We start from the raw sequence: 27,521 nt of genomic DNA on the forward strand, positions 1-27,521 counted from the left end.
CACAATGTACCGTGCTGACCGGTATGATTGCATCTTTGAAAGGGCAGGGCAAGCGCAACTAGTTGGAACTGAGCTGAAGATAGCGGTTTGTTTTTGGTGAAGTTTTGTTTATATGCCATTTTGACAAGAGTTACTGCAAACTTTTGTACATATCATAATTATCCTCTTTCATATCAGAAGGATACAAAAAAAATATTTTATATATGTATACATCATATTGGTAATAATATTATTATGTGAGAAGTGAGATTTTTTATTAATAATGTCAATGGCGACAATAGTCAAATATGACTAATCGCCACTCAAACAAACATAAGAAGAAGAAGAAGATCAAGCCTATTCAATAAGTCAGCTGATCATGCTTTTAATATCCACTCACTCAGTCATCACTGCGCTGTTGAAATTTACTAAAATTGCCTTCTAATCTGTGTCAAGCCTAAGTTTGCACGATCAGAAATTGTTGCTTTAGATAACTGAAGATTTATCACCATTCACTGACGACCAAATCAAGGGCTAAAGCCACCAATGGTTTGTCCATGTTCTTAATTTCCTATGCCGAGCAACCGCAACGTAAATTAGAGTCAAGAGGACGGACTGCGGCCCGGCCGCGGAGTTGAGGGAGCGCCAAGAAGGGGGTACCGTGCCGATACCGCACCCATAATAGGCCAAGCCTAACGGCTAAGATTTCCAGCACTCGGATCTTTAGCCTTTGACGGTCTTTTCAATTTTCTAAGAAAAGAAGAAATCTGTCTGGTAAGCTTTTTATGTTATTGAATTTAGCTCATCCTTGGGTCATTGAACCTTGGCTTAATATTTTTTAGATAGATCTAAAAATTTTAGTAAAAATGATGATGGCAACCGGCCCAAGGCAAGCCAAAGTGAAGGCGAGGCTAGCCAGGCGGCTTCTTGAGAGTAAAAATCATTTTCTAACGTAGGCTTATTCTCAATGAAGCCAGGGAGTCCTTCCTATTCATCTGCGTGTACCGCAAAAAACCTTGAAACTTTCGCCCCCGAGATTTCTACTTTCCTTCTAAAAGTAAACAACATCTAGGATTCTAGCCATAAATCTTATAAAACTTCATTTCCGACATTTCTACGCTCTCGTTGTTATTTTTAAACAAGAATTCATCAAAAAAATGAAAAAATATTGTGAAAAGACGGAAGAGACTTGCCCGATGTTTACGCCGCCATCTTGTTTCTTATTGTACTTCCCCAACGTTACGCGACGGTTCACTGCAACCATCCTGCCTGTGGGGAATCTACAGGTAGGACTATGGTATTGGAATGCCAATGATGTACACATCACACACTTAAAAAATCATTAAAGGACAAGTCCACCCCAGGAAAATGCTAACTTGAATAAATAGAGAAAAATCAAACTAGCTACTAGCATAGTGCTGAAAATTTCATCAAAATCGGATGTAAAATAAGAAAGTTATAACATTTTAAATTTTCGCTTATTTTTCACAAAACTAGGTGAGTCAGTTGATGATGTCCATCACTCACTATTTCTTTTGTTTTTTATTGTTTGAATTATACAATATTTCATTATTTATAGATTTGACAATTAGGACCAACTTGAATGAACCATATAGTATTAAACAATACTAATTTCACATGTTCAGGGAGGAATTAATCGTTGTATCACTTGACTATGAGGAGAAAATGAGAATATTTCATATTTCAAAGAAATAGTGAGTGGATGACATCATAGTCTCCTCATTTGCATACCAGCCAGGATGTGCATATAACTGTTTTGTGAAATTAAGCGAAACGTTAAAATGTCATAACTTTCTTATTTTACATCCGATTTTGATGAAATTTTCAGCGTTACGCTCGTTGGATTATTCTCTTTATTTAAATCAACTTTTTGTTGGGGTGGACTTGTCCTTTAAAATATCACTTTTGTGACCAAAATTACTCATTTCCATACAGTTGCAATTTATTTTTCATTAGTAACGTGGGGATAATTTTTGTAATCACCAGAGCGCTCAAAAACATGAATTTTGGGCATAATTTTAAGTACGCCCTCTATTGGTGGAAAGTAATATGGCAAGAAAATTTTCATTTTTGATCTCTATTTTTTATTAAGAAAAAAATCATTTAAAGAATCAAATTTACTTAAGAGCCAAGTTGTATGACAAATAGGTGTAATGGAAACTGTCTGTGTAAAAAATCAAGCATTTGTCCCAAAGAATAAGAGAAAACAAGCCAAACATTGCCACCTTTATTTTGCCACACATGGAGATATAACTGAGTTCATTGAATGAGTGGTCTAAGGTACGATATTTTTCAATTTTATATATTTTTTCGTAAATTTGATGTAATTATTTTTTCATAATGTGACATTTTATGCACAAAAAAACGATCCGAAAATCGGGTTTCCGCTGAATGTTAGATCTAACGTTACTGCTAATACGTTGTCTGTACGTACGGGCCTCCAAGCTCTTCAGTCTATGTATTAGTGAGTGAGCCAACGCAGTTCAGCGGAACAACCAAAATACAGAGACTGAAGCTCTTAAGGTTATAATATATATGTGGCAGGGGCCTGTTTCATGACGAGATGAGCGATACGTAGGAACATCCTCTAGGACCATTCTTCCGATATTGGAAGATTGGCGACAAATCAGCGCTTTCCGTTTCACGAAGGCAATTTTGTTTTCCAAGTCTGCAACATCATTTGATATCGATAGTATCGTAAAAATATTTAGTCTACTCTTCATCGTCCCCTGAACCTATTATTTTGGAATGACGACTTTTCATAAAATCATATATTTCAATAAATGGAGATCAAATAATGTTTTATTTATTACTGATTGTAGAATTGATGTATGGAGCTTACTTTATGAGGTAAAAGGAGAAAAAAAACTGTAAAAGTAGTGTAAAGATTCACAAACAAACTGGATAAAATAGAAATTTTCATTATTTCCCTTATTTAGAACATGGTGTCCGTTTAGAGACACCTTTCATTGATATTTCAACAAAAGAGACCCTTGTCTGACATAAATATAAGTAATTTTGACATTGTATTAGTTCAATATTCTGAATTTTTATAGAATACTTATTTATAATGATGATTTTGCAAATTGCGTTAAATGTTATTCGCTGAGGTAAAAAAAGGGTTTGAATGGAGTAAACAAAATCAATGTGTATGATTGTTTGAGACTTAAAAGGAAAATATGAGAGGCTGTGTGTGAAAAATCTAATTTATTTATTTTATTTGTCAGATATAACGCAAGAAATACCAAAAATGACGACGATCATAAACGTTGGTCATATTCAAAGTTGATAATTTTATGGAAGTTTATATAGAATATAAGTATATATGTATATACATGTATATGTTCAACATTTCAAAGTTAAGGAGTCGAGACTACAGTATTGCTTTAACATGACATGTATAGGGGCCGATGGGGCCTACCCTACGATTTAAAAATTCGCCTCTTCGTATGAGCTTTCCATAATATTTTCTTTTATTGGTACTTCATTTGGAATGATTGTGATGGATTTGTAAGCTACATGTATATGCCTAATCTATATCTTAAATTCAATTAGCTATTTTGTTACTGCAGATTTTGTTGTTGTTTCATTCATCTCAAGTTAGCACAAATCCATCAATTAATTTTCATTGATTGACATTAATCTCAGCCCTAAAATAACAATTGTAATGAAAATGAAATAAAAATAAATAAATTATTTAGCATGTTTAGTAACATCTTAGTTTTTTATCGTGTTTTTTTTTTGCTGAACGTTATAGACACGTATTTACCATAATAATTTCTTTTTGAAAATTTGTTCTCATGTTGTTTTTGTACACAGGAAAAATTGATGATTTTTCTGCTTTACAGATAATGCATTTGAATTCTTTACTTCTCTCACAGTATAGAGAATTCATACATGTAGATATCTTTTCCTACTAGCGTGAATTGATAAAATCTACAACTTTGGACTACTTTTTTGCCGTACATGTATTCCCTTCCCCTTATTTGGCGCAGCTTTCCAATTCTATCTGCAATTAGATTGTATGTAACAACTTTTCCTGACATAGAAATTAAGGCCCAGTAAGAGCCAAATGAAGAAATCACAAAAACCCTAGTGAAGAGTTGTATGTTTCCATCCATTTGAGCACTGAATAATTTGTCAGTGCCATTTTTCTATGCAAATTGAAAACAAAAATCCAATTCAAAATCAGAAAAAAAATCTTTTCTACCTGCAAACCTATGGAATCACAACCCTTAATAGTTTTCCTTAGAAGCAAAGTGCTCAGCAGTCAAGTGATGAATAGTATAATTTTAACTAGATTGTTGTACTATGTAGCTTTTATATTTCCCAATTGTAAATTTCACTTTTAGCTCTGGTCTTGGACTTTAACTCTTTTATTCTGGTAGGTAGTCCAGGGGCTGTATTCTGAGGTCATTTTATCTTTAAAATATTTCATTTTATCTCTTAAAATGAAATTGGTATACTGAGATGACATTTTATCTCTTAGATAAAATTTAAAATTTTATCTTGTGTATAAATTCTATCTTGCGTATCTATGATGATACGCAACAGAGCAGTGGCTGCGTAGACATACCCATCACGTATCTGGCCATTGCAACGCGGGTGATGTGCTTGCGCCCAATTAAGTTACTTTGAAGAAAAAATAAAATAAACTTAAAAGAGGGTAGGGGCTATTTTATCTCCGCGATGTTGATTTGGTCAATATTTCTAGGTGAATTAACTCCAAATGTTGGCATGAAAATTAAGAAAAATTATATATTCATTGAGAACAACATCTTAAAGTTATTCCTGTACAATCAGAAAGCATTTCATAAGACTTTTCTTGACTAATATTGTCTTTGAAATGATGCTTGAAAAAATGCGATATAGACTTCGAAAAAAAGATGAGAGTATTGCCATTTCTGTTAAATAGAAATCTCTGTAAAGACGCGCAAGCGTATAGTGCAAGCGTATTGAAGTCAATAAATTGACGCAATCTCACTCCTTCGCCACACCTCCTAGCGGAATGGATTTCCATTGGTTGAGTGATATGAGAGAGCTATAAAAGCGCGTTTCTAATTGGATATTGATTAAAAAATAGGTGTGTCTTTCAGAGATAAAATGAAGATAAAACTGTTCTCAGAATACCAATTCGGAGAGATTTAAGGGTATTTTATCTCACTGATTTTAACGGAGATACAATATTTTATTTTATCTGAGATAAAATGGATCTCAGAATACCACCCCAGTACAGTACATGTAGGTGGACATGTTTTGTTCTTATTGTGTTGAGTGTTATTGTATCAATGTCTTTGGTTTATTCTTGATTGCTGAAAGAAACAATATGAGCGTAATACCAATAAATTCATAAAGTTTCCAGCCACCTTTGCTTGTAGTTTGAGCCGCATTGAAAGGGGAACCTAACTTGAGGAAACCCCTCGTTTTGCAATTTTATTTGCTTGCCTTTCATGGATGTATAATTTTGGCAGCCATTTACTTAGCCGTAATGGGAAGATATGTACCCCCTCTAAAACCTTTTAGGTGTAAAAACCCTTAAATTTGATTTTTGATTTGTTTTGATTTCCTATTATTAACAAGAAGTCTTGAGCTGAATTCAAATGTGGAAGAATTTGTTTCAGTGATTTATTGAACTACCGTATACTTCAGTTCTATGTGCTACACATTGTGTTACTATGATTTTGATTAAGGAAGAGGTTTCAAAGTGGTTGTAAACCAAATATCACAATTTTCTAGCATTGAAACTATAATGGCTATTTGACTAAAAAAAAAGATAAGTCCCCAGATGTCATTACGAAAAAATGTACTATTAGAAACTTAATCCTGCTCCATAATTTGATGGAAGAGTCATATTTTGGTATATACAACTTTCCATTTTCAGTTTTATAGATTATAGCTAGATTGGCCTATGGCTTCCCAAACTGTGTAAAATTTTGTACTGTTGTGTTACATATAAAAGCTGCTTATTTATTTATTTCATGTCCTTCTCCCTATGCTTGTAGAATCTTCATCCAAACAACAATTGAGACCATCCACCAAACTTCTTTCAATAACGGCTATGCAAGTCTTATGACCATGGAGAGAATACATTGGATCTACACACCGTTGCTACTGGCAGCAATATGCACCACACCATGTTATATAACTGGTTTGCCCATCACTACAGAGCCAGGGCCAACTCTACAAACCGACATAACTGATATCATAACAGATCTCCAAGCAATTGCTGGTAATGAGAGTTCTACATCCAACGCAATGCCACAGTATTCTACAACAATTCCATCTGAGGTGAGACTTACTTAGAATCACAGTTAAGGGCTCTGTATTAAACACAGAGAGACACAATGATATTTATTGATTTTAATGTGATTTGCCAAAGACCCAAAGTGTTACAAATTTTACAATTACATGTACAATCAACATATCGCTCTAACAGCACACAAAGCAAGTGCAAAAATTGTGCTCCTATCAAAATCTGGAAATTGGGCTCCTTCCAACTTTTGTTTTGGTGGTTTCTTAGGTGGTACATGTACATCTATGTGAAATAAAACTTTCAAGATTCTTTGTTTTTGGTTCCCCCCTTCAGTTTTGCATTTATTGCGCACCCTGAGAGCATTGCCCAATGCTCATGTCGATATGCCACTGGATATCAATCTTATTATTGATGTATCTTGTGTATGTTGCAGGGTCTCGATCATGGATCTTTTGAATTGCATTATGTCATATATTCATTTTCACTACGAACTCAGTTCAAACTAGTACATGATTCACTCTGAACATGATGGTTGATATTCTCGTAACAATTGCACTAAAAGCATATTTTGTGATCAACCTGTTGTCATTTCAATCAGCTTGTATAGATGCATGTACATGTATTTTAATCCTGCTGAGATTAATGAAAATTGTGCAATGAAATGAGGAGAAAAAGAGTATAATTTCTCACATAATCCAGATAATTTCTAAAATGATGTCGTTATGTTTTACAAGATCAATTGTTTGTTTCTTTTTTTCTAGGTTCCTTCATTACAGCCTGGAGATACTTTAAATACATCTACAGTACAAGAAACATCACCCCAGAATCTAACAACCACATCAGTAGCCACAACGACAACGTTGAATGTAACATCAACTGAGCCACCTACAACGACAGCATTTGCAGAAACAATAATACCATCTGAAACAGCAACTGCACCATCTACATCAACGACCACACCAGTGCAATCATCAACGATGCCAACAACACTTAAAACCACATTGCCAACATCTACCGCTACATCACATCCAACTACAAGTACATCAAGTTCTACCACGCCCCAAACTTCAACAGTTATTAAAACGTCAACAATGCAGTCAATTATTCCAGTGCACGAAGCAACATTACCAGTAACTACTACACCTAGAGGGAGTACAACAACACAAGGAGCTCCAACAACAACAAGAGAGTCAACACATATATCAGATAACCTAACAACAAAACATAGTGAGTATATATATTGAAACTATCCAACCTACCACTCCTGACGAGATCATGTCACTTTTACGTAAACTCCCTCCCAAGTCATGTCAGTCAGATCCCATTCCCACTAAATTACTTAAGGATTGTTCCCCTTCTGTTGCTCCAATTCTCTCTCATCTAATTAATATGAGTATAGAACAGGAATACGTTCCTCCCTCTCTGAAAGTTGCTCTCATTACCCCACTGTTAAAAAAACCCTCTCTGGACCAAAACTCCCTCCAAAACTACCGCCCAGTTTCAAACTTACCATTTTTATTCAAGATTCTTGAAAGGATTGTGTTCTCTCAATTGTCTGAATACCTTTCGGATAATGATTTGCTCGATCCTTTCCAGTCTGGTTATAGGTCTAATCATAGTGTAGAAACACTACTTCTTGACGCGTCTAATTATATCCTACAAGGCATGGATAAAGGGAACACCACAGCTCTTTTGCTGTTAGACTTGTCCTCCGCCTTCGACACGGTAAATCACACTATCCTTTTGAACATACTTAGTTCACTCGGTGTTAAGGGTGAGGCTTACAAGTGGTTTGAGTCTTATCTCTCATTCCACTCTCAGATCGTTTGTATTAACGGTTATAAATCTGATGCTTTGCCTCTCTCTTGTGGAGTACCTCAGGGTTCTGTGGGCGGGCCAACTCTCTTTTCGATTTATTTATCTGGATTGCGACAAGTTCTGTTGAAACACGACATAAAATACCATATTTATGCAGACGACATCCAACTCATGATTTCCTTTAATTCGGATCAACTAGCTGCAGAAAGTTCCATCCATCGTCTTGAATGTTGCATGGTTGATGTTCACAATTGGCTGACTTATCACTCTCTTAAAGTTGAATCCAGCCAAATGTGAATTTCTTCTTTTTGGCTCCAAGGTACAGCTAAGTAAAATCCACATCGACTCAATCTCATTTTCTGGCCTCACTGTAAATTTGTCAAGTTCTTGTCGCAATCTCGGTATAGTTTTTGATTCTCACATGACAATGTCGAATCACATATCTTTTATTTCGCTGATGTGGTTTACGGTACACCATGTGTAGTGTCATAGAAACAGTGGATAGAAGAAGAGAAGAAATGGATAGGCGAGAAAGTGGAGATTTGAGAGTAGAGTATTCTTTCTTGTAAGTAGTCCTGAAAAGGACTGTAAACCAGGAAAGATTGAAGAGTTGAGAACAGCTTGAGTAGTAGAGCCGATGAGGAGATGCTGGCTTGAGTAGGCGAGTAGAGATGGTGAGTAGTAGAGAGACTCGACGTTTCGGGCAGGTTGACTGTCCGTCTTCAGGAGTGAAGACGGACAGTCAACCTGCCCGAAACGTCGAGTCTCTCTACTACTCACCATCTCTACTCGCCTACTCAAGCCAGCATCTCCTCATCGGCTCTACTACTCAAGCTGTTCTCAACTCTTCAATCTTTCCTGGTTTACAGTCCTTTTCAGGACTACTTACAAGAAAGAATACTCTACTCTCAAATCTCCACTTTCTCGCCTATCCATTTCTTCTCTTCTTCTATCCACTGTTTCTATGACACTACACATGGTGTACCGTAAACCACATCAGCGATTGTACATTCCACCATGCAAACCTTCAAACAACATCTATCTTTTATTTGTAGATCCGTTCGCTTCCAATTGCGAAATATTGGTTTTATTAGAAAATACTTGTCTCGACCGGCCACAGAAAAATTGGTTCACGCTTTAATTTCGTCCCGTCTCGATTTTGGAAACTCCCTTTTGTTTAATCTACCACAGAATCTGTTAGTCAAAGTTCAGAAACTTCAAAATGCTGCCACTCGAATCGTTTCTCTATCCACCAGGCGCACTCACATTACTCCTATTTTAAGATCCTTACATTGGCTCCCTGTAAAACAGCGTATTATGTTCAAGATTTTGTTGTTAACTTTTCATTGTGTTCATGGCTCATCTCCCCAGTACCTTATTTCACTTACCAAAAGTTATACCCCTTCAAGATCCTTACGTTCCTCCTTTTCCAATTCTCTTGTTACCCCCAAAATTTCCAAAACCTGGGGTGAAAGATCATTTGTTTACTCATCCTCTAAGCTATGGAATAGCCTCCCTCAAAACATCAAACAATGCTTGACTTCTGAAACTTTTAAACATTACCTCAAAACATTTCTGTTCAATTCTTCTTAATTTCTTTTATAATTTCCTAAAAAGCGCCTTGAGCACTCTACAGAGTGGATTTGGCGCGATATAAGTCTAATTATTATTATTATTATTATTATTATATATATTTTATGTTGTGGTTTGAAAATTGCCAACTTTTTTAAATTAAAGAGCCAAGTACATGTACAGTGTATCATTTTCCTAAGTTAAAAAAAAATGCAGTCATTAAATTAGAACAGTCAGGTTCACTCCAATGATGATTGATTGTGCAATATAGGAATTAAGATAAACACACCATAATTCTATTTCAAGCTTTATTGACTCTCCTTCAGGTTAAATCCAATGTTTGTACTCTCAATAGTTATAGTATTTGAACAAGATGTGTAAGCCCAAACACATGTCGGTAAATATGATTGAGTAGCCTATTCCGCTTTTACATGGGCCCCTTGACTTGGCTTTGAACATGTGTAGCAAGGTGCGCATTAATTCATTGTTGACACTTATCAGATGCAATATGGTGTGGTGCCCTGTGTCTGTCCAGTGCTCCTATCTGAGCAATTATGATAAAAAAGGGACACATGCAACCTCCAGAAAATTTGTATCCGCAACAGATATTCTTTAACAAATCCAAATCAAAATGGTGAAAATGCTAATTTTTAGGCATTTCTTGCAATGGATTCAAAATGTAGACTTGTTTTTGTTTTTGTTTATTATATTGAATGGGTTGGCAGACATATTTGTCTTTCAATCTCAAAATGACAGACAGGCTGCAGTGTTTTTATGCCCCCTCAGACGAAGTCCGGAGGGGGCACTCGACCAAAAAAGTGGTAGGGGTGTGCCGCGGGCGAGGCAAAATACGGGGGCCTTGGAGCGGGCTTATTGTAAAAAGGAGGGTCCTCGGAACGGGCTTCGGAACTACAAATGTTTGTGAAAACGGGGGTCTTCGGAACGGATCTCCGTATCTCTGTGAGTGCGTATGCATCCCTATGGAATGGGCAATCGTGCATGACGCAGCTAGCGCGGCCTTCGCCGGGTGCGCTCGCGCTTAGGCGATGGTCGAAAAGCGCTCTACGGCCGCTTTTCACCAAAATTGTAGCAGATCAATGCGACCGGAACGGCGTAACGAAAAATATGCGAAGCTTTGGAGCGGATTTAGCTTCGAGCGGATTTCTTTCTTCTTTTTTCTCGATAAGAAGGAAATGCTATGCCTTGGAGCGGCTTTCTTTGTTCTTTTTCTCAATAAGACAAAAATGCTATGCCTTGGAACGGAAATTTGAGTGTAAAAATGGGGGTCCCCTCCGCGGCACATACCCACTATGCATTATATACTGAGTGCCCCCCCCCCCCCCGGGGGTGGGGGGCATTAAGCGTTGCCCCTGTCCGTCCGTCTTTCCATCCATCCCCCACTTGGTTTCTGCGCAATAACTCAAGAAATATTTAACGGATTTTAAAAAATTTTGGTGTGTAGGTAGATGACACCACTATACAGGCTAAGTTCAAATTCGGAGTCCGCAGGTTAAAGGTCACAGCTCATTAAATATGTGAGTTGGTTTCCGTGCAATAACTCGAAAAGTATTCAATGGATTTTAAACATTTGGGGTGTGTAGGTAGATGACACCAAAACACCAAAATACAGGATAAGTTTGAATTCGAAGTCTGCAGTTCAAAGGTCACAGCTCATTAAATATGTGAGTTGGTTTCCGCGCAATAACTCGAAAAATGTTCAATGGATTTTAAATTTTCGGCATGTAGGTAGATGACACTAAAATAAAGGCTAAGTTCGAATTCGGAGTCCGCAGGTCAAAGGTCACAGCTCATTATAATATGCGAGTTGGTTTCCGTGCAATAACTCGAAAATTATTCAATGGATTTTAAAAATTTGGGGTGTGTAGGTATATGACACCAAAATACAGGCCGACTTCGAATTCGGAGTCTGCAGTTCAAAGGTCACAGCTCATTGAATATGCGAGTTGGTTTCTAACTTTAAAAATATTCAATGGATCAAAAAAAATTTTTGTGTGTACGTCACGTACGTGAACCGCCTATAGGATATGTATCAACTCAGCGGAGCCAGCCATTATAAAGCCCTCTCGCATTTGAAGAGGGGATACCAAAAAATTATTTGGCGGGGGGTATCTGAATTTCAAAAAGAAAATCACATTTTTTGGTATCCTTTCTTTAAATTGTTTTTGCTCACTCATGCGTGAATATGGAATAATCTAAGTAATATCAGATGACAAAGGAGATTCTAAGCTTTACATTGGTAGGTCATTTGTCTATTGTATTTGTGATTAAGCTATGATAAATCGTCGCTTAATCTCGGTTTCGTTTTTTCTGGGACGCACTGTATACTGATGACGTTGGGCAAACTTAACACGATATTTCCTAAACCTTTACAATGTTATCATATTTAACTATATAATACAGTCAATGTTACACATTCTTGACCTAAGTTTGACTTTTTGTAATTCAGGAAAAAAAAATTACCGAAAATGAAATAACTTATGTGTCAGGTATATTCGGAGCATTTTTAGATATCGGTTAACTATTAATTTCACACACTGAGTATCAAAATTAAGCACTAAAAGTGCACAGTGGTCATCGCAAGGGGAAAAAAGTACTTGGAACATACCACCCGACACCAGAATCGGACTGGATAATCTGGACGGACAGCGAGGGCGATCAGCCCCGCCTGTGCACGCTAAAATTTATCATTCTGCGGCTCGCGTGCTAAGAATGAACTTGATTTTTCTTTTCATTACGAAAGTCATCGTGAAAAATGTTATCCAACATGGATTGCTACACTCCTAAGATTTATTGTTTTGTATCATTTACACAACATTATGAGATGATAACCCTTCTTCGGGCGAACAATGGTATATTAGTTAGAATCTAACGATTTTCTTTTAGAAATATAAAAAAAATTAATCTGATTTCGACGGCCTGCCATTTCCTTATAAAGAATGGAGAAAATAGTCTACCAACGTTATCGGTTCGGGAAAATTATAGTAAATGTAATAAGATGTTTTTTAAAACAATAAAAAATTGTGAAGATATTGAAAATAAGGATTTTAAAATGCTATATAAAATTTACGCTATATTTTCATAAATTTTGGCACTTTGTATCACTCATCAAAATGACTGATAATTCGTAATATTACCGACTCTTGCTGGTAAATTTGATAAAGGTTGATACTCTGATGGTCAATGTAAATGATAAACATTCATAGCCTTACTAAATTTTAGCGATTCCATAGTTTTTCGGATTTTAATATCGCAGACATTTTGGAGAGTGAGCAAGACGATGCTCACAAGCGTCGCTAACAAGATTGCTAGGCGACCTACCGCGAGAGGGCTTTTATAATGGCCGGCTCCGCTGAGTTGAGGCGGTTCACATACGTGACGTAGATGACACCAAAATACAGGCTAAGTTCTAATTCGGAGTCCGCAGGTCAATGGTCACAGCTCATTAAATATGAGCTAGGTAGATTACACCAAAATACAGGCTAAGTTCGTATTCAGAGTCCGCAGGTCAAAGGTCAGAAGCTCATTATATGCGAGTTGGTTCAAAGGTCTAAATATGTTTCATTATATATATGCCTATTACATGTAGTTTCTGCACGATATTAAGTTCAATCATATTGAATGAATTTCTGATCACGTTAAGCAGGGGCATCTGTGTCCTTTGGACACATCAAATTTCTAGTTTATTTCTCTTGTGATAATTACTGTATCAGCTGTATGTCTGTTTTTTTATGTTGGTTCAACCATATTAAAGTAAAAGATGTATAATATCAAATAGTCAACACTTGTTCATCTACATGTAGGTCTACATCTAATGTAGGCCTATATGTACATTGAATTTAAACTTTAAAGTGATGCAGGCAAGGTTGCTGTGGTGCCCATTCCATTTGTTTGAGGGGGAACACTGCTAAAAAGTGTACATTCAGAAACTGTCAGAGAGGACAAACTACTGGTTTTAATACCACCTGTGATCATTGCTTGCTCCCCTTAACCCATTGTGAAAAGCCTATTTGATACTAGTGCATACAGCTTTCATACATGTACATGTATGAGAGACGTACTGTACGTACAGTAACACAATTTTGATCTTGGCAACTTCTGAAAAATCTGAATATCATATCAAGGAATTTGATTCTACATTTAGGAAAATAATCTGGATCCACATAAAGAGATCTTGAAACAAGAGATCTAGACAGATAGAGAAGGGGCAGGATGTGGGGTAGAAAGAGGGGTGGGGAGAGAGAAGGGGTGTAGGGAGAGAGAAGGGGTGTAGGGGAGGAGTTGGGGGAGAACGGGTTATTCCTTTTTTTTTTTTTACAGTGCTAAAAGCTACAAATCCCGCTCTTGTTTTTCTTCCACTCTCTCTTTCTCCTGCCTGTCACATTCTTCCTGTCACTGTATAGAGCTTCCTTTTTCAATGGTTTCAAACACTGTTTATTGGAAATGATCTATTAACTCTCTGGATTGACGGAAAGGGATGATCCTATCATTATGATTTCCATGTAATAGGCTCCTGCATCCGTGGGGATAACAGGAAGATGTTTCTAAATTCTTAATGTGATAATTCCCCTCAGACAATATGTTTTGTAGTGAAATGAATTGCTTCCGACCCCCTGTACATGTATGTCTAGTGACTGGTAGGGCTTTAGAAAAGGGGTTTTATGTTTCCATGGATGCTCATATTTAAAGGGATGTATTCCTTCAAAACTCAAAATGATCAAATACCCAAATTGAAGTTCATTGCAATTATGGTTGCTTCATACATGTACTTGTTGTCCAAAATTTCCATTCATATTTTATTTTCCTTTTCAGAGAAGATGCTGGTCGGCTAGACCAGATGTTTAGTGTTGACTTGTGATTACTTTTCTAATATTTTGAAAATTGATACAGGCAGAGTCCTACAGCATACAGCGTTCTATTTATCTAGTTTCCTATTTGAAGGCGCACTATACAGTACATTACCCGGGCTTAAGCTCCAGCTGTTGTTTTCAGTTCTTGATGCATTCAAATAATTAATCCAGCTTGACAGAAACACTTTGTGTCTAAAATTGTATATTTCACTGTTATCCATGGAGAAATAATTTAAACTCTGATGTCAAATTAGAGAGACTTTGTTTATTCAAGGAGTTTGTATCTCCTTGCCGTTTACATGTATGTATACGGATGTGCATATGCAATACAGTGTTGACACAAACGTATGCCAAGTTTATGTATTTCAAGCTCTTGAAATTTCAAAGCCAGAAATATGTAATTTTATGGATTTATATTCAGGAAGGTCATGGCTGCAATCCCTAGTTGATAAACCTCGCCTCCTTTCAAATCTATGATTCAGTAAGAAAAGACCCTGTATTGATACAGATTCTGATCTTTATCGGAGCATGCTTGTGTTAACTCTGCATGTGATTCCTCCTGTTGCCATGGTGATTCAAGATTGGATTAGGATTATGAGAAAAATATCTGCAGGGGGGAATTTCCTTTGACATACACATGTGTTTTTCGGAATAGGGATTGCTTACACTATCTACATGTATGTTGTAGTATCGAATGAATGGCATGAAAACAACAGTCAATTGCCCATCTGTAGATCTTTAAGACTACGGTACATACAGTATAGGGCCTCCAGTATGTATTAAATAAGTTCTATTAAATGAAAATGATATTAGAATGCATTGTAACTTTTCATTTACTTTAAACAGGATAAAAAATTATTTTTATTTTTCAGGGACTATCTTTTTTTCACATTTGGGCAATTGCCCCGGGGGGGGGGGGGGGGGGGGAGGAGGCACTTCCATTGACGAGTGGATACCATGCGTGACCATGTGATTTCAAAAAGCACCCTAAAAAGTATTTTACATATTCTGAAAATGCACCCATTAACAAGTATTGGCGTGTGAAACCCTACCCTTATCAAATATTGGAAACAAAACGGTACCCTTGACAGTATACTCCCTGAATTGACCCCCTAAACAAGTAGGTCTACAACGATATCTCAATTGTTACGTCACAGACATTGGCTTTACCTTTACTTTCATTGGGCTTGGCACCCCACACACCTCGCTCAAATCGGACCCTACATGTAAACACGTAGTGTTGGGGCAAAAAGTACATGTACATCCTTTATGAAGCATTTTAGTCTTTTTATACCCTCGCAAATTGGACTAAAAACATGAAGTTTTCCTAGCGAAATATATAGCCCTACCCTTTTTTCATTATTATAGTGTTTTTGACACCCTTATTACGTTACGTACGTCACATACGTAATGTGCACTATCTTGAAAAATAGATCCTTTTTATGTGTTTTTTGGTCACGCATGGTGTCCACTCGTCAATGAAAGTGGCCCCCTCGGGGAATTGCAGAATTGTGGAGGCTATTTCTATCATTTGTACTTTTTGTAGGGCTATTTATGGGGAGGCAACAAGCAATCATACAGTAAATGCAAATACATACATCATTATTCTGCCATAGTTAGAAAATTGATTTTCTTAGCAATCTTGAATATTGTCTGTGGCAGATCTTGGGGTGACTCTAGAAAGAATGGTCGCCCCAAAGCATGTATTTTGGTGGAATTTTAGGGGTGATTTTGTCGCCCTCATGTATTTCCTACGCTTCGTTTGAAACATTTTTTTTAATTACCTGCTGTAATAAAACTTTTAATTTGAATTTATGAATTGCTTGAAAAATAACTTCATTTGGCAGGGATATAGAGTGATATATTTTTTACTAATATTAAAATGCTATGCATACTATTTAAAGAACAGCTGTTCTTAACAATCTGATACTTTGCCAAAAGATAACCAAACATACATTGTAGTGCACAAGCAAAGTACAGTATACAGAGTACACACTGGACACTGAACAGGTATTGTGCTTTGTATGAAAGAATTCTCTATTTTGTATTATGTTCAAATTCATAAACAGGCCTATTGCTGTTTATTATTTTCATCTGATATTCTAGGTGTCCCCCCCAAAAAAAATCCACAAAACTGTTCATTTTAGAAATATGTAACTTTTTTCCTCTCTTTCTCATCAGGTGGAGATTGGAATATAATTGGAATTTCGGTAAGTGCGTTGCAGATTTTTATTATGAACTTTGTATTTGTACAATAATAATAATAATGATGATGATAATATAAATAATAATAATAAATGATAATAAAGTTAATGATGATGATGATGATAATAATGATAATAATAATAATATTTATTGTTACTATTATGGTTATTATTATCATTATTATTATCATCATTATTATTTTCATTCATGTGATTGGCTCATGAATATATTTGCTATTGTTTCCTCCAGAACAATATAGCCATTGTCGTCATACTATGTATGCCTGTATGTATGCACTCAGTAGTCATAGACATCCAATTTCATTGAAACTGTGAGGAAATACACCAAAAGAAATGAGTCATCCCCCATCTCATGTTTCTTTGATATACCCATATTTTATCAGCAGCCGGCTGCTGTATTATCTCAATAACCTTGGATATGGTCTCTCTTTGTCACTCACCATCTGTGTAGTCCCACACATTGATTTTACGTTGATTATCCCTGATTGAACAAGTGCATCGAGCCTAGCCATGCCCAGCCCGAGATGAGATTTTATCTTTTCTTTGCTTTTGTATCTGTGTATGTAAGCTACATATCGTAACATTTCTGCCTTGTAATTGAATATGTTGTTCGTATAAAGTGAACTGAGAGTGTACTATGACTATATTAAACGCATAACCATAAGTATATATAGATCAAGCCTTTTCCCAATAATATGGTCATATCACCCTTCTTAAAGTTCTTATGCTATTAAATAAACATGCATTATTTGCTTCACATTAAGATGAGTATTTTTTTTAATTATGTGGACAAACTCATGACCTCATAATAACATGAAAGTATGTTCCCCCTACTAAGTAAAAATAGCGTAACCTTTTTAACAAAAAATAAAGTTCGACACATATTCACATAAACTTGTGTGTATGAATGGAATTTATATGTTTGGGTTAAATGCATTCTGAGTGAGTTAGTATATAAAAAGGCAAAATGTTCATTTTTCAAATGTCAGAAGTCAATTTCAAAGTGTATTTCATCAAACCATTTTTCTGGTGAATGCGCAAGTGCTGTTTTATGACTAAATACTCAGTAGAAATACTCAAATATCATCTGTTTTTAATTTCTGTGCTCAATTGCATATAAGTCATGACCTGATGAATTAAATTCATTGTGTTTTTCTATCAAGTTATTTACTTAGCCTAAATGTAGCTTTCTTTAAAAAACACAATTGATTTTGATTTACCCTTTGTTTGTAATATTTTTTTAAATATATTTTTTACCATGGACCTAGCTTTCAGGTTAAAGGTTAAAATTTTACCGATAACAGCTTAATTTTTTATGGACCTCTGTCACCTTTATCTTTTAACATAAGAAGTAAGTTTGTTTATAGCCCACTTCTAATGATAGATATGTATATCACAAATGATATGAAATATTAATTAGAAAAAGCAAGTCTCTTTGCCAAGTTCAAAGGCAAGCTCAGTGAACTAAGGAATATCATTAATTGATTTTTTTCTTTCTTTTTGGCAAATTATTATATGTAGGCCTACATGTAGTTCTTTTCAAATTCAATATAGCTGAAATGCGTAATGCAGATGGGACTGCCAAATGCACTCCACTGTTGACAACAAGGAGGATTAGTGGGGGGGGGGGGGGGAGATAACATGATTTTTTTTCACCATTGAATAATAGGTATTTTGGTTAGATAATGGACATAGGCCTAATCTAGACCTCTCTATCTGGTACCCTCCTTCATCTTTCTTTTTCCTTTTTTAAGGGGTACTCCAGGCTGAAAATATTTATATCTAGATAAATAGAGTAAAGTTCACAGAGCGATTGGCTGAAAATTTCATCAAAATCTGATAACAATTAACAAAGTTTATTGAATTTTAAAGTTGCATCAACGAATAATGCACTAAATCAGTTGTTAATCCTTTTTTTTTAATTCTTGGAGGAAAAAAAATTAATACACCTAATTTCATATAAGAAAATACAAAAGAACAAGTGGGGATATGACGTGATCGGTTTGCTCATTGAATATTCATGAATACATGCCTAGAACTGTTTCACCTAAATAATGCAACACTTTAAAATGTCATAATTTTGTTATTCCTTTACCGATTTTGATCAAATTTTCATTGTTTTGTTTGTCTGATTTGTCTTTGTCTGTTCAAATCGTATTATCTTCAGCCTGGAGCATCCCTCTAAAATCTCTTTCCCCCCTTTCTGTCATGAATTGAAGAATCATAGTAGGGGAGAGGGTAGTCACCCTGCAGCCCCTTTAGCATAGCCCCATTGACTGTGAAACACATTTCCCCATGAACCATAGCATGTTCAAGTTATCTTGGGCATGAGGCCCAATGGAATAATGGCCAATCTATATATTACTTTGCCAAACAACTTTTCCTGACCTAGCAACAGCCATTAGCAATGCATTCTTCTTCCTCTGAAAGGTATGCATGATACGGTATGTGAAATTAGCTAACAGGTCAGTATCTGACCTAGCAATAATCATGAATCATGCATTCATTAAGGTTTAATGAAGCTTGCTTTGATACATTTCAGCCTTTGCAGTCTTAAAATTTCAATACCTAAACTCAACTGGTCATTGTGATTTCAAGTCTCCTTATGTAATGAATTCCTAATTTGTATTCATGAATGCATAATAAAAGGATTCTCTTATTCTCACCTCCTCTGCCCATTGGATGATAGAACTCAATCTATTGTCAAACATCATGTTTAAGCATGAGATTTAGGAAGTAATAATAATAATAATAGGCATTTACAATGTATATAGCGCCATCTATCTAGAAATATTCTATTCCGAGGCGCACAAGAAAAGAAAGAATAAGAAAGTTTGGATGAGTGTCAAAGTGCCAATAGCTAATACTGTTAAAAAAGATAAGACTTCAGTTTAGATTTGAAGGTCTCTAGTGATGGTATAATTCTTAAATTTAATGGCAAATTATTCCAGAGAGAAGGTGCTGAGGCAGAGAAAGCTCGCGCACCATATGCTACACGTGTCTTGGGAGTCTTAAGAAGTTGCTGGTGTGATGATCTCAGGCTACGAGCTGGTGTATATGGCATGACAAGGTCTTGTAGATATTTTGGTGCCAAACCATTTAACACTTTCCAAGTGAGAAGAAGTATTTTAAATTCTATACGCTTCCGGATTGGCAACCATGAGGTGGTTTCAAACCGCCTCGATCACAAGAATCCCCGTTAAATTACGAGAACTTTTTTAGGCTGAAAAATACCCATTAATTATTCCTGCATTCACACCGCCCTGAAACATACCCTTCAGGATAAGTTCCTGAAGTTACGAGCATGCGCAGTATGGTCTGATAAGCAGCAAGGCGCGAAATTCAAAATCACTAGCCCAGCAGCAACCCATGCACGGCGCCGCACCCAACGACACGCTGGGCTAAAAGTTCCCGTAATTTGCTTTCAGACCGCCAAAATACCCACAAAAATCCCCGCGAAAGTTCTCGTAATTTCGCCAAGTACCTACTATTTATCGGGTATTTTCTTTCGGGGATATTACGCGTAGTTTGCTTTCACACCGCCAAAATACCTGGTATTTTCTGATCGGGGTAAATTTCCCGATCAGAGAATACCTGGAACTGGCGAACTTCGAGGCGGCCTGAAACCACCTAATGTAACTTTTGGAGAATTGGTGAGATGTGTTGATATTTTGACGTACCAGTTAAAACCCTGGCAGCTGTATTCTGAGCATACTGAAGTTTATTGACATTGCGTGAGGTTATATTAAAAAGAAGAGCATTTCCAACATCTAATCGAGATGAGCTACAAATGAGTGTATAAGCATAGCAGCAGACTTATGGTCAAGGACTTTCCTAATGCTGTTAACATTATGAATATCATAGTATACTGATTGACATATTTTCTTTACATGTGCATCCATGGACATATTTTCATCAAATACGACACCAAGATTTCGAACTGATGACAAGACTTGGAGGAAAAAAAAACATGACTTGGTGGTTTCTTTATCAACTGTCAAAAAGTTTGCTTAAATCATTTTGCTGGAGTAAGAAATGCATTGCTTGCTCATAGGCTGGAGGCAGTGAGCAAGCAAGGCCAGTGTACAATAACACACATAACAGAACATGTGACTAGTCATGTGATGATGATGTCATTACATATCAACATAATAAACAAGTACAACGCAAGACTACAACATACCATAACCCCCTGCTAATCGTTATACTGTATGCTGGTCTTGTTTATTATCTATTTATGTCAGCCTTTTTTCGGCTGGCATGAATAGGTGATGCTAGTGGGCTGCGTTTTCTACTCAAAAGAAATTTATGTTAATTACGTTTTAATCAAAGACCATAGTGTGAGATACATGTAGGTATGTAGGCTATTTTATATTTCTATTTCTTGAATCTGGGACATGAGGTTAATCTGTAGGGAGCAGGAACATATCTCTTTGCACAATGGAAATTACGAATGTTTTTTCTGTTTACATTTTAAATAAGTTTTAAACAGAATTTAAAAAAAGACTTTTTCAAAGTCATTGTCGCTACTCGCTAGACTCTCTTGCCTTCTTGCAAGGTCACATGGACAAGGTCAACGACCATTTGACTATGTTACGTTACCAGTATCAATAGGTTAAGGTTAAGAATTAAATTATGAAATATGTGACTTTAACAAACCTGGAATATTGGAATGTGTTTTATGCTCGAAAAATTATTCATCTTACATGTAGTCAGTTGTTTTCAAGCGAATTGCAGTGAAGCTGGCAGAGGCATTTCACTTATTTTTCCTACTGTATGTTTTTGTCTGGAACTCCTGTGTATTTGGGTGTGAAACAGGAAACATTCAAGGAAATACAGTAAATCAAATTTATAAAACACTTGATGAAATAAAACCATGGAATCATGCCAAATATGGCAAGGCCTTTATGTTACATTTAGGCTACTTACATGTACATGTATATATACCTTTGTGTAGAGAGAGCTAGCATTTATTAATGCATTTTTACAACTTTGTTTATTTGTACTGTACATGTAATTTATTATTATTAGTTCCGTTGATCAGGTGTATTTGTTGAATCAAATGGATGTTAACTCTAATATGCAGTGTAACAGAGACCCTACATAATATGATCAAATAGAAAATTGGGCTTGGGATAATTTCAGGTCTTCCAAATGCAAGCTCTCACACATACATGTACAATGTACATGTACACCTTTTGGTCATTTTCACACAATTATTTCACTTTTAAGAGTTCCAGTTTCTCATGTCGACCCAACAGTTATTCATTGACTAATGGGAATCACATACAAATTGAGTCACCAATACCCTCCAAATCAATAGAGAGTATCAAAAACTAAACTTTAATATTAAAACTATTAATATCCAGTATCCATGCACCCTGTTCGAGAAATTGAAAGATTTTATTTTCATGGCTTGAATGCTAATTAGTAATTGGCTATTTACATTGTGTTGTAGAGTGCATATAGACAAAAATGTATGTACACAGGCAAACTGCCATCTGGCACAATCAGTAGGAAGGTTTTATATGGAACTAAGGTATAGGGGGTGTTGGTTGTAGTATAACCATTTGCTTATTGAAAATGACTAAACCTGGTAGTCTATTGGCTGAAAAATCATTTTACAAGTTAAAAATAGAAGTGTATACACATTACATGTATCAGATAAGTATTCTTCTGTCATTATTTGCGTCCTCTATGGATTATAAGGTTTCAACAACAAAAAATGAATTTTTGTTCTCAATCCTTAGGTTACAGAGATAGAGATAGGATATATGGCTATATTCTTAGATGGGAGTCATTTGCCACTAGATGCTCTTAGATCTCAAAGAAAGGAATTCACATAGGTGGTTTTAATATGTGGTTTCAAACCATGGTTTAAGCTGATTTCATCCTCAAGTAATTAATTCAGCACATATATTGAGAAGAGTCCAATGATAAATGCACACTTTTACCACATGGGGTGCTATGAATAATTCCACTTCTAGGTACATCAAAACAAAGAATGGATTCATGTATTCAGATCAGTGGACTCAGAGTTGACTCATTAATGATAACCTTAGCAACAAGCTTCAATTTTGATAGGGCATTGTGATATAAACAAACATTTATTACTGGATATGCTTTCTTGATATACAAGCTGAATTAAGCATAATCAATACAAAAACGAAACCATCGATTTAAAACCACATTTGTGAATTTGGGCCAAATTCTTCAGAGCGAATATGGTCCCATCTGTTTCTTTCATGGAGATACATGTAATTTAGATGTAATTTTGTCTCTGTGCTCAGAACATTTACCTTATGCCTAAATCTGATTTTTTTTTTTTAGTACAAGGCTTTTTTAACCAAATAATTATAAAATTTGTATCATTTTTCTATCTTCAAACAGGGTAACAGTTTTACAGGTAAAATCCTGCTTCCTATAGCGGTGGGTACTGCATTTTCTGTGATTATCATAGCTGTTGCTTATTGCTATTGCTCAAGGAGAGGATCAAATAGAGCAGCCAAGTCAAGTAGAAATGGGGTGAGATATTGCATGGATTTTCATATTGACGTGTTGGTACTTTATAATTATTGCATCAATAATATATTCAGTTACTTATGAATTATATTTCTGTATTTTAATATAAGAAATGCCACCTGTTGCTTTTCCTACAATATGTTACTGCAAGTTTATGAAAAATTTCCCTTTTTTCTAAAAATGTGTTATACATGTGTACATATCTGTTTCTCCACCTGAAATGTATTAATTCATCCCTCAAATCCCTACTTTTTGTGGGTTTGCATCTGTGGTGAATATCTTGCATATAAATTTCATGTCAAACCTAATTCTTCCAAACATGATTGGATAAATGTGCATGGTATTAGATACATGTAATTGCCTTTTCCTTCTGAAAATGTATCTTTGTCAATAAACATTTAGGGGCTGTTTCTAGTTTCATGGATTTGCAATTAAAAACAAAATGTTTGTTGGTATGCTGACTACAGGTCAACTTGTATTTTATAAGTCTACATTCCAAGTCAAATAATTTTTCTAAGTGGAACCATTTTTTTAAACCAGGGGATTGTTGCATGAAAGAAAGTCTGGCAATGTTTTTGCCATAGTTTTATGCCCACGCAGACGAAGTCTGGAGGAGTCATTAAGCGTTGTCCCTGTCCGTCCGTTCTTCCGTCCCCCCACTTGGTTTCTGCGCGATAACTCAAAAAATATTCAATGGATTTTAAAAAATTTTGGTGTGTAGGTAGATGACACCAAAATACAGGCTAAGTTCGAAATTGGAGTCCAAAGGTCAAAGCTCATTAAATATGCAAGTTGGTTTCCGCGCAATAACTCAACAAATATGAAATGGATTTAAATTTTTTTTGGTGTGTAGGTAGATGACACCAAAATACAGGCTAAGTTCGAATTTGGAGTCCGCAGGTCAAAGGTCACAGCTCATTATGTATGCCAGTTGGGTCAAAGTTCTAAATTTGTTCATTATATATATCCATATTGGTTTCTGCACGATATTAAAATTTCTAGTTTAATGTGTTGTCACAATTGTTTGCCAGTTTTTTTATGGCAAATGTTTTATGCAACTGGCTGCCCCACATTATGCAACATATATTCTAAGACAAATTTCTCCTCCATGTCTAGCAGATGCCTGTGGTCTCAATAGATTCAATTTATTTGATGTCGATAAAGCTATTTTGGAAAGATGTTGCTTTTTACTCCAAGAATGAAAAATATTAAATCAATTTCTATGATCTAAACTAATAGCCCTCTTCACTTTTTTTTTTATTTCTGCCCAGGTTCATAGAATGACAAGCAATGACAGGGTAATGCTACTAGCCGACAGCTCAGAGGATGAGTTCTAGGGTTGCTGGGTCACAATGAACTGAACAATCAGTGAATATGGTTGGGAAGTGGATGCAACAATGGGACAAGTACATGAAGGACATCAACAACCTTGAAGGCCTGTCAACCTGACCTATATCTATCTTGCCTGTACTCTTCAGATCTCTTACTACCAGTTCCTCCAGATGCTTCAATTGGACAGGTACATCAAGGACATCAACAGCTTCAGAAGCCTGTCAACCCGAACTGCATTCTTGTACTCTTCTAGTTTGGGAAATGGATCATAATTTAGGAACAAAGGTTGACTGAATTCACCGTTTTAGCTACAAGATGGCTAGCATAGATTTGATTGTTTCCAGAATAGGACATACATGTGAGATATTGGGACAGGAGCAAATGTTGTAGGAGCATGTGGTGTCACCCTGTTGAAGCAGAGTTCCTGATCAAAATGTGGCACAGGCTTATCTTTTCCCTCATTTATTGCAGCAATTCATTTTGGTTTTAATGAATAAAGCTGAAGTAAAAATGATATTGAAGTGGTTCACATAATTTGCATAGTTGAGGTTTTACACCCCAAATTGAGACTTTATGGCCTGAATTCACAAAGGTGGTTTTTGAAACCATCGGTCGAACCCATGGTTTATGCAGATTTCCTGTATAAATTACGCTTTTTTACTGTGTATATTAAAAAATATCCAATGCTGATGTGCGCTTTTGTCACAGTGCACCAAATTGACGCCTATTGCCGTGGTTATCCATGCTATTTTATGCACGAGTCCACCGTTTTGAATTAATGAATCTACTCTTAAAAAGGTGGACTCATGAATAAAATAGCGTACTTAACCATGGCAACAGGTGTCAATTTGGCGCACTGTGACAAAAGCGCACATCAGCATTGGACATATTTTAATATACGCGGTAAATAAACATAATTTATACAGGATATCTGCATAAACTATGAGTTCAACCAATGTTTTTAAAAACCACCTTTGTGAAATCGGGCCTATTAGTTTGTTGCATTGATGTTCTGCTGGCTACTAACATTTGTTTTTATTTCTTTGGTGTACACTGTTAGGAGAAGTGCACAAATTTGTTGTGTAATGAAAATGTAGGAGGTTGGGTTTCATACAGCTCTGTTAAAGTTACACAGAATTTTTCAAATGACTTGTGTGCTAAATCAAATTTCGATCATTTTGATTGAATTAATCATTAAGAGATGAAATCAAATTTTTGTTATCTGTCATCATTTGATTAGGGATACACTTTCACTATGTAATAATAGGATAGACCAGTTCATGTTGAACAAGAACAGAGGGTCAGCTACTTTACAGGGTCATTCTTGGTCATGTGTGTGACTGAAAGTATGACAAATCTAAAAATTTAGTCATTCAAAGGTTATGTAACATTAAGTTATTTTTTGCTGTCTCCAATATGCAGGTTCAAGGTCAGAGGTATAAATGTGGGTCACGTGTGTGAATTCACACAGCATCATGAATATGAAAGTTCAATTTCAAAATGAAATTAAACTTTCAAAATTATCATAATTATTTATAAATGTCTAAGATTTTAGATTTACTAATAAAAGTCACGATTCGTTGTAATTTCTGTCACACACATGATCAAGAATGGCCCCACACATGACTTGTGACACTTTCTTGTGCAATGCGAGATACCCCAATCTTTTTTCTGTTTTTACATATTATTGGAGTGCATTCTGATCATCCTAATTAAATTAATTGATGTTTCCATTCAGATTGATTAGAATTTTAATCAATAGAGATTGGATTTGAACTCGACCTGATGCAGATGGTAAATAACATGAGAATCTGATTCAACACACAAGAAATGTTCAGTAACACCATCTTGAACAGTCTGCCAGACCTTACATGTATGAGAGATATGGTCTGTGAGTTACTTACTCATTGATTTGCTACATGAATTCCAAGTCGAAAATGTACTTACATGTACATAACATAGTAAAAAAATTCCACTTCAAGCATGAAATTTCATATTCATGATACTATGTCAGGCGAACCATGTACCAAAGGCTCCAGTTGATATTAGTTTTATCACTACGTGATACCTGGTTCTAATTGGCTTATCAAGATTTTAATCAGTGGGATGGCTAATATCTGCCTGCGAGACCTGTTCCTCTTGTTTATTCTGAAAATGTTTTTGGAATGATGTGATGTGTTGGGAGTGAATCTTAATACAGGTATTTAAATCATGATTTTGTAGTTTCCTTACAGAATTCAACTTTAAAATGTTCCATTCATGTGGGTATTGAATAGCACCTTAAATTGCATGCTCTATGTAGCTAATAGATATTGTATTTATAGGTTTAGATAGATGATTTAGCAACTGCTTGCCAGAGCAATAGATATTACAATATTTATTTTATATATAATTTTTTTTTTGGAGCAGTTAGAAAATTGGGAGATTGTAGGGTAAATTTACCAATTGCTCAGTGTGTTACAGGCAATATTTTAGTACCATATCTGTTCACTATTCAACTGAAGATGCATTTTAACATCCGACTGAGGATGTGTTTTAACATCTGATTTCAATTGTGGGTTGGTATGTTAACATGCAATCCTATTTTAACCCAGTGTATCATTGTCTATGTGTGTCTTGTTGTGTTTGTATTGAATCCATGGTATGGATCTTATTGTCTGCTTATGCATGTACATGTAAGTTTAATGTTTATCAATAAGTATTAAATCCTCTGTCTTCCATTCCTAGATTACAGAAATTCTCTATTTTTAAAACAAGCATGTATTTGCATCTGTCCTTGTAAAAATATATATTTTCAGATAAAATTGCTACTGTCAATTTCTGTACACTTAGAAAAGTTGTTGCAGGATGTCACTTTTTAATATTGTTACGATTTTGCTCGCAGAGCTGATAGTTGGCTTGAACCCGGCAAGAAGTGTGTCATTGTACAAA

General features: G+C 35.7%; 1 protein-coding gene across 2 annotated transcripts; it reads left to right on the forward strand.

Annotated features, from left to right (window-relative positions):
* Positions 1 to 11: 11 nt before the first annotated feature.
* LOC129264807 (uncharacterized) lies at positions 12 to 27,022 on the forward strand. Of its 2 annotated transcripts, none has more exons than XM_064102161.1 (6): positions 12 to 96; positions 6,003 to 6,288; positions 7,015 to 7,480; positions 16,693 to 16,721; positions 23,127 to 23,261; positions 24,530 to 24,688. In XM_064102161.1, exons 2-6 carry the CDS (start codon positions 6,070 to 6,072, stop codon positions 24,593 to 24,595), a joined length of 915 nt encoding a protein of 304 aa, XP_063958231.1. In that variant the 5' UTR covers positions 12 to 96; positions 6,003 to 6,069; the 3' UTR covers positions 24,596 to 24,688. The 2 variants fall into 2 exon arrangements, with proteins under 2 accessions (XP_063958231.1, XP_054758727.2); XM_054902752.2 differs by lacking the exon at positions 12 to 96 and adding an exon at positions 329 to 753 and having other exon boundaries at positions 24,530 to 27,022.
* Positions 27,023 to 27,521: the final 499 nt, after the last annotated feature.

Source organism: Lytechinus pictus, chromosome 7 (assembly GCF_037042905.1).
Source record: "Lytechinus pictus isolate F3 Inbred chromosome 7, Lp3.0, whole genome shotgun sequence".
NCBI lineage: Eukaryota > Metazoa > Echinodermata > Echinoidea > Temnopleuroida > Toxopneustidae > Lytechinus > Lytechinus pictus.

Coding starts and splice junctions, on each gene's coding strand:
- LOC129264807 (XM_064102161.1), top strand. CDS start 6,070: ATGACCATGGAGAGAATACATTGGATCTACACACCGTTGCTACTGGCA. Junction 7,481..16,692: donor TAACCTAACAACAAAACATA/GTGAGTATATAT, acceptor CTTTCTCATCAG/GTGGAGATTGGAATATAATT. Junction 16,722..23,126: donor GGAATATAATTGGAATTTCG/GTAAGTGCGTTG, acceptor ATCTTCAAACAG/GGTAACAGTTTTACAGGTAA.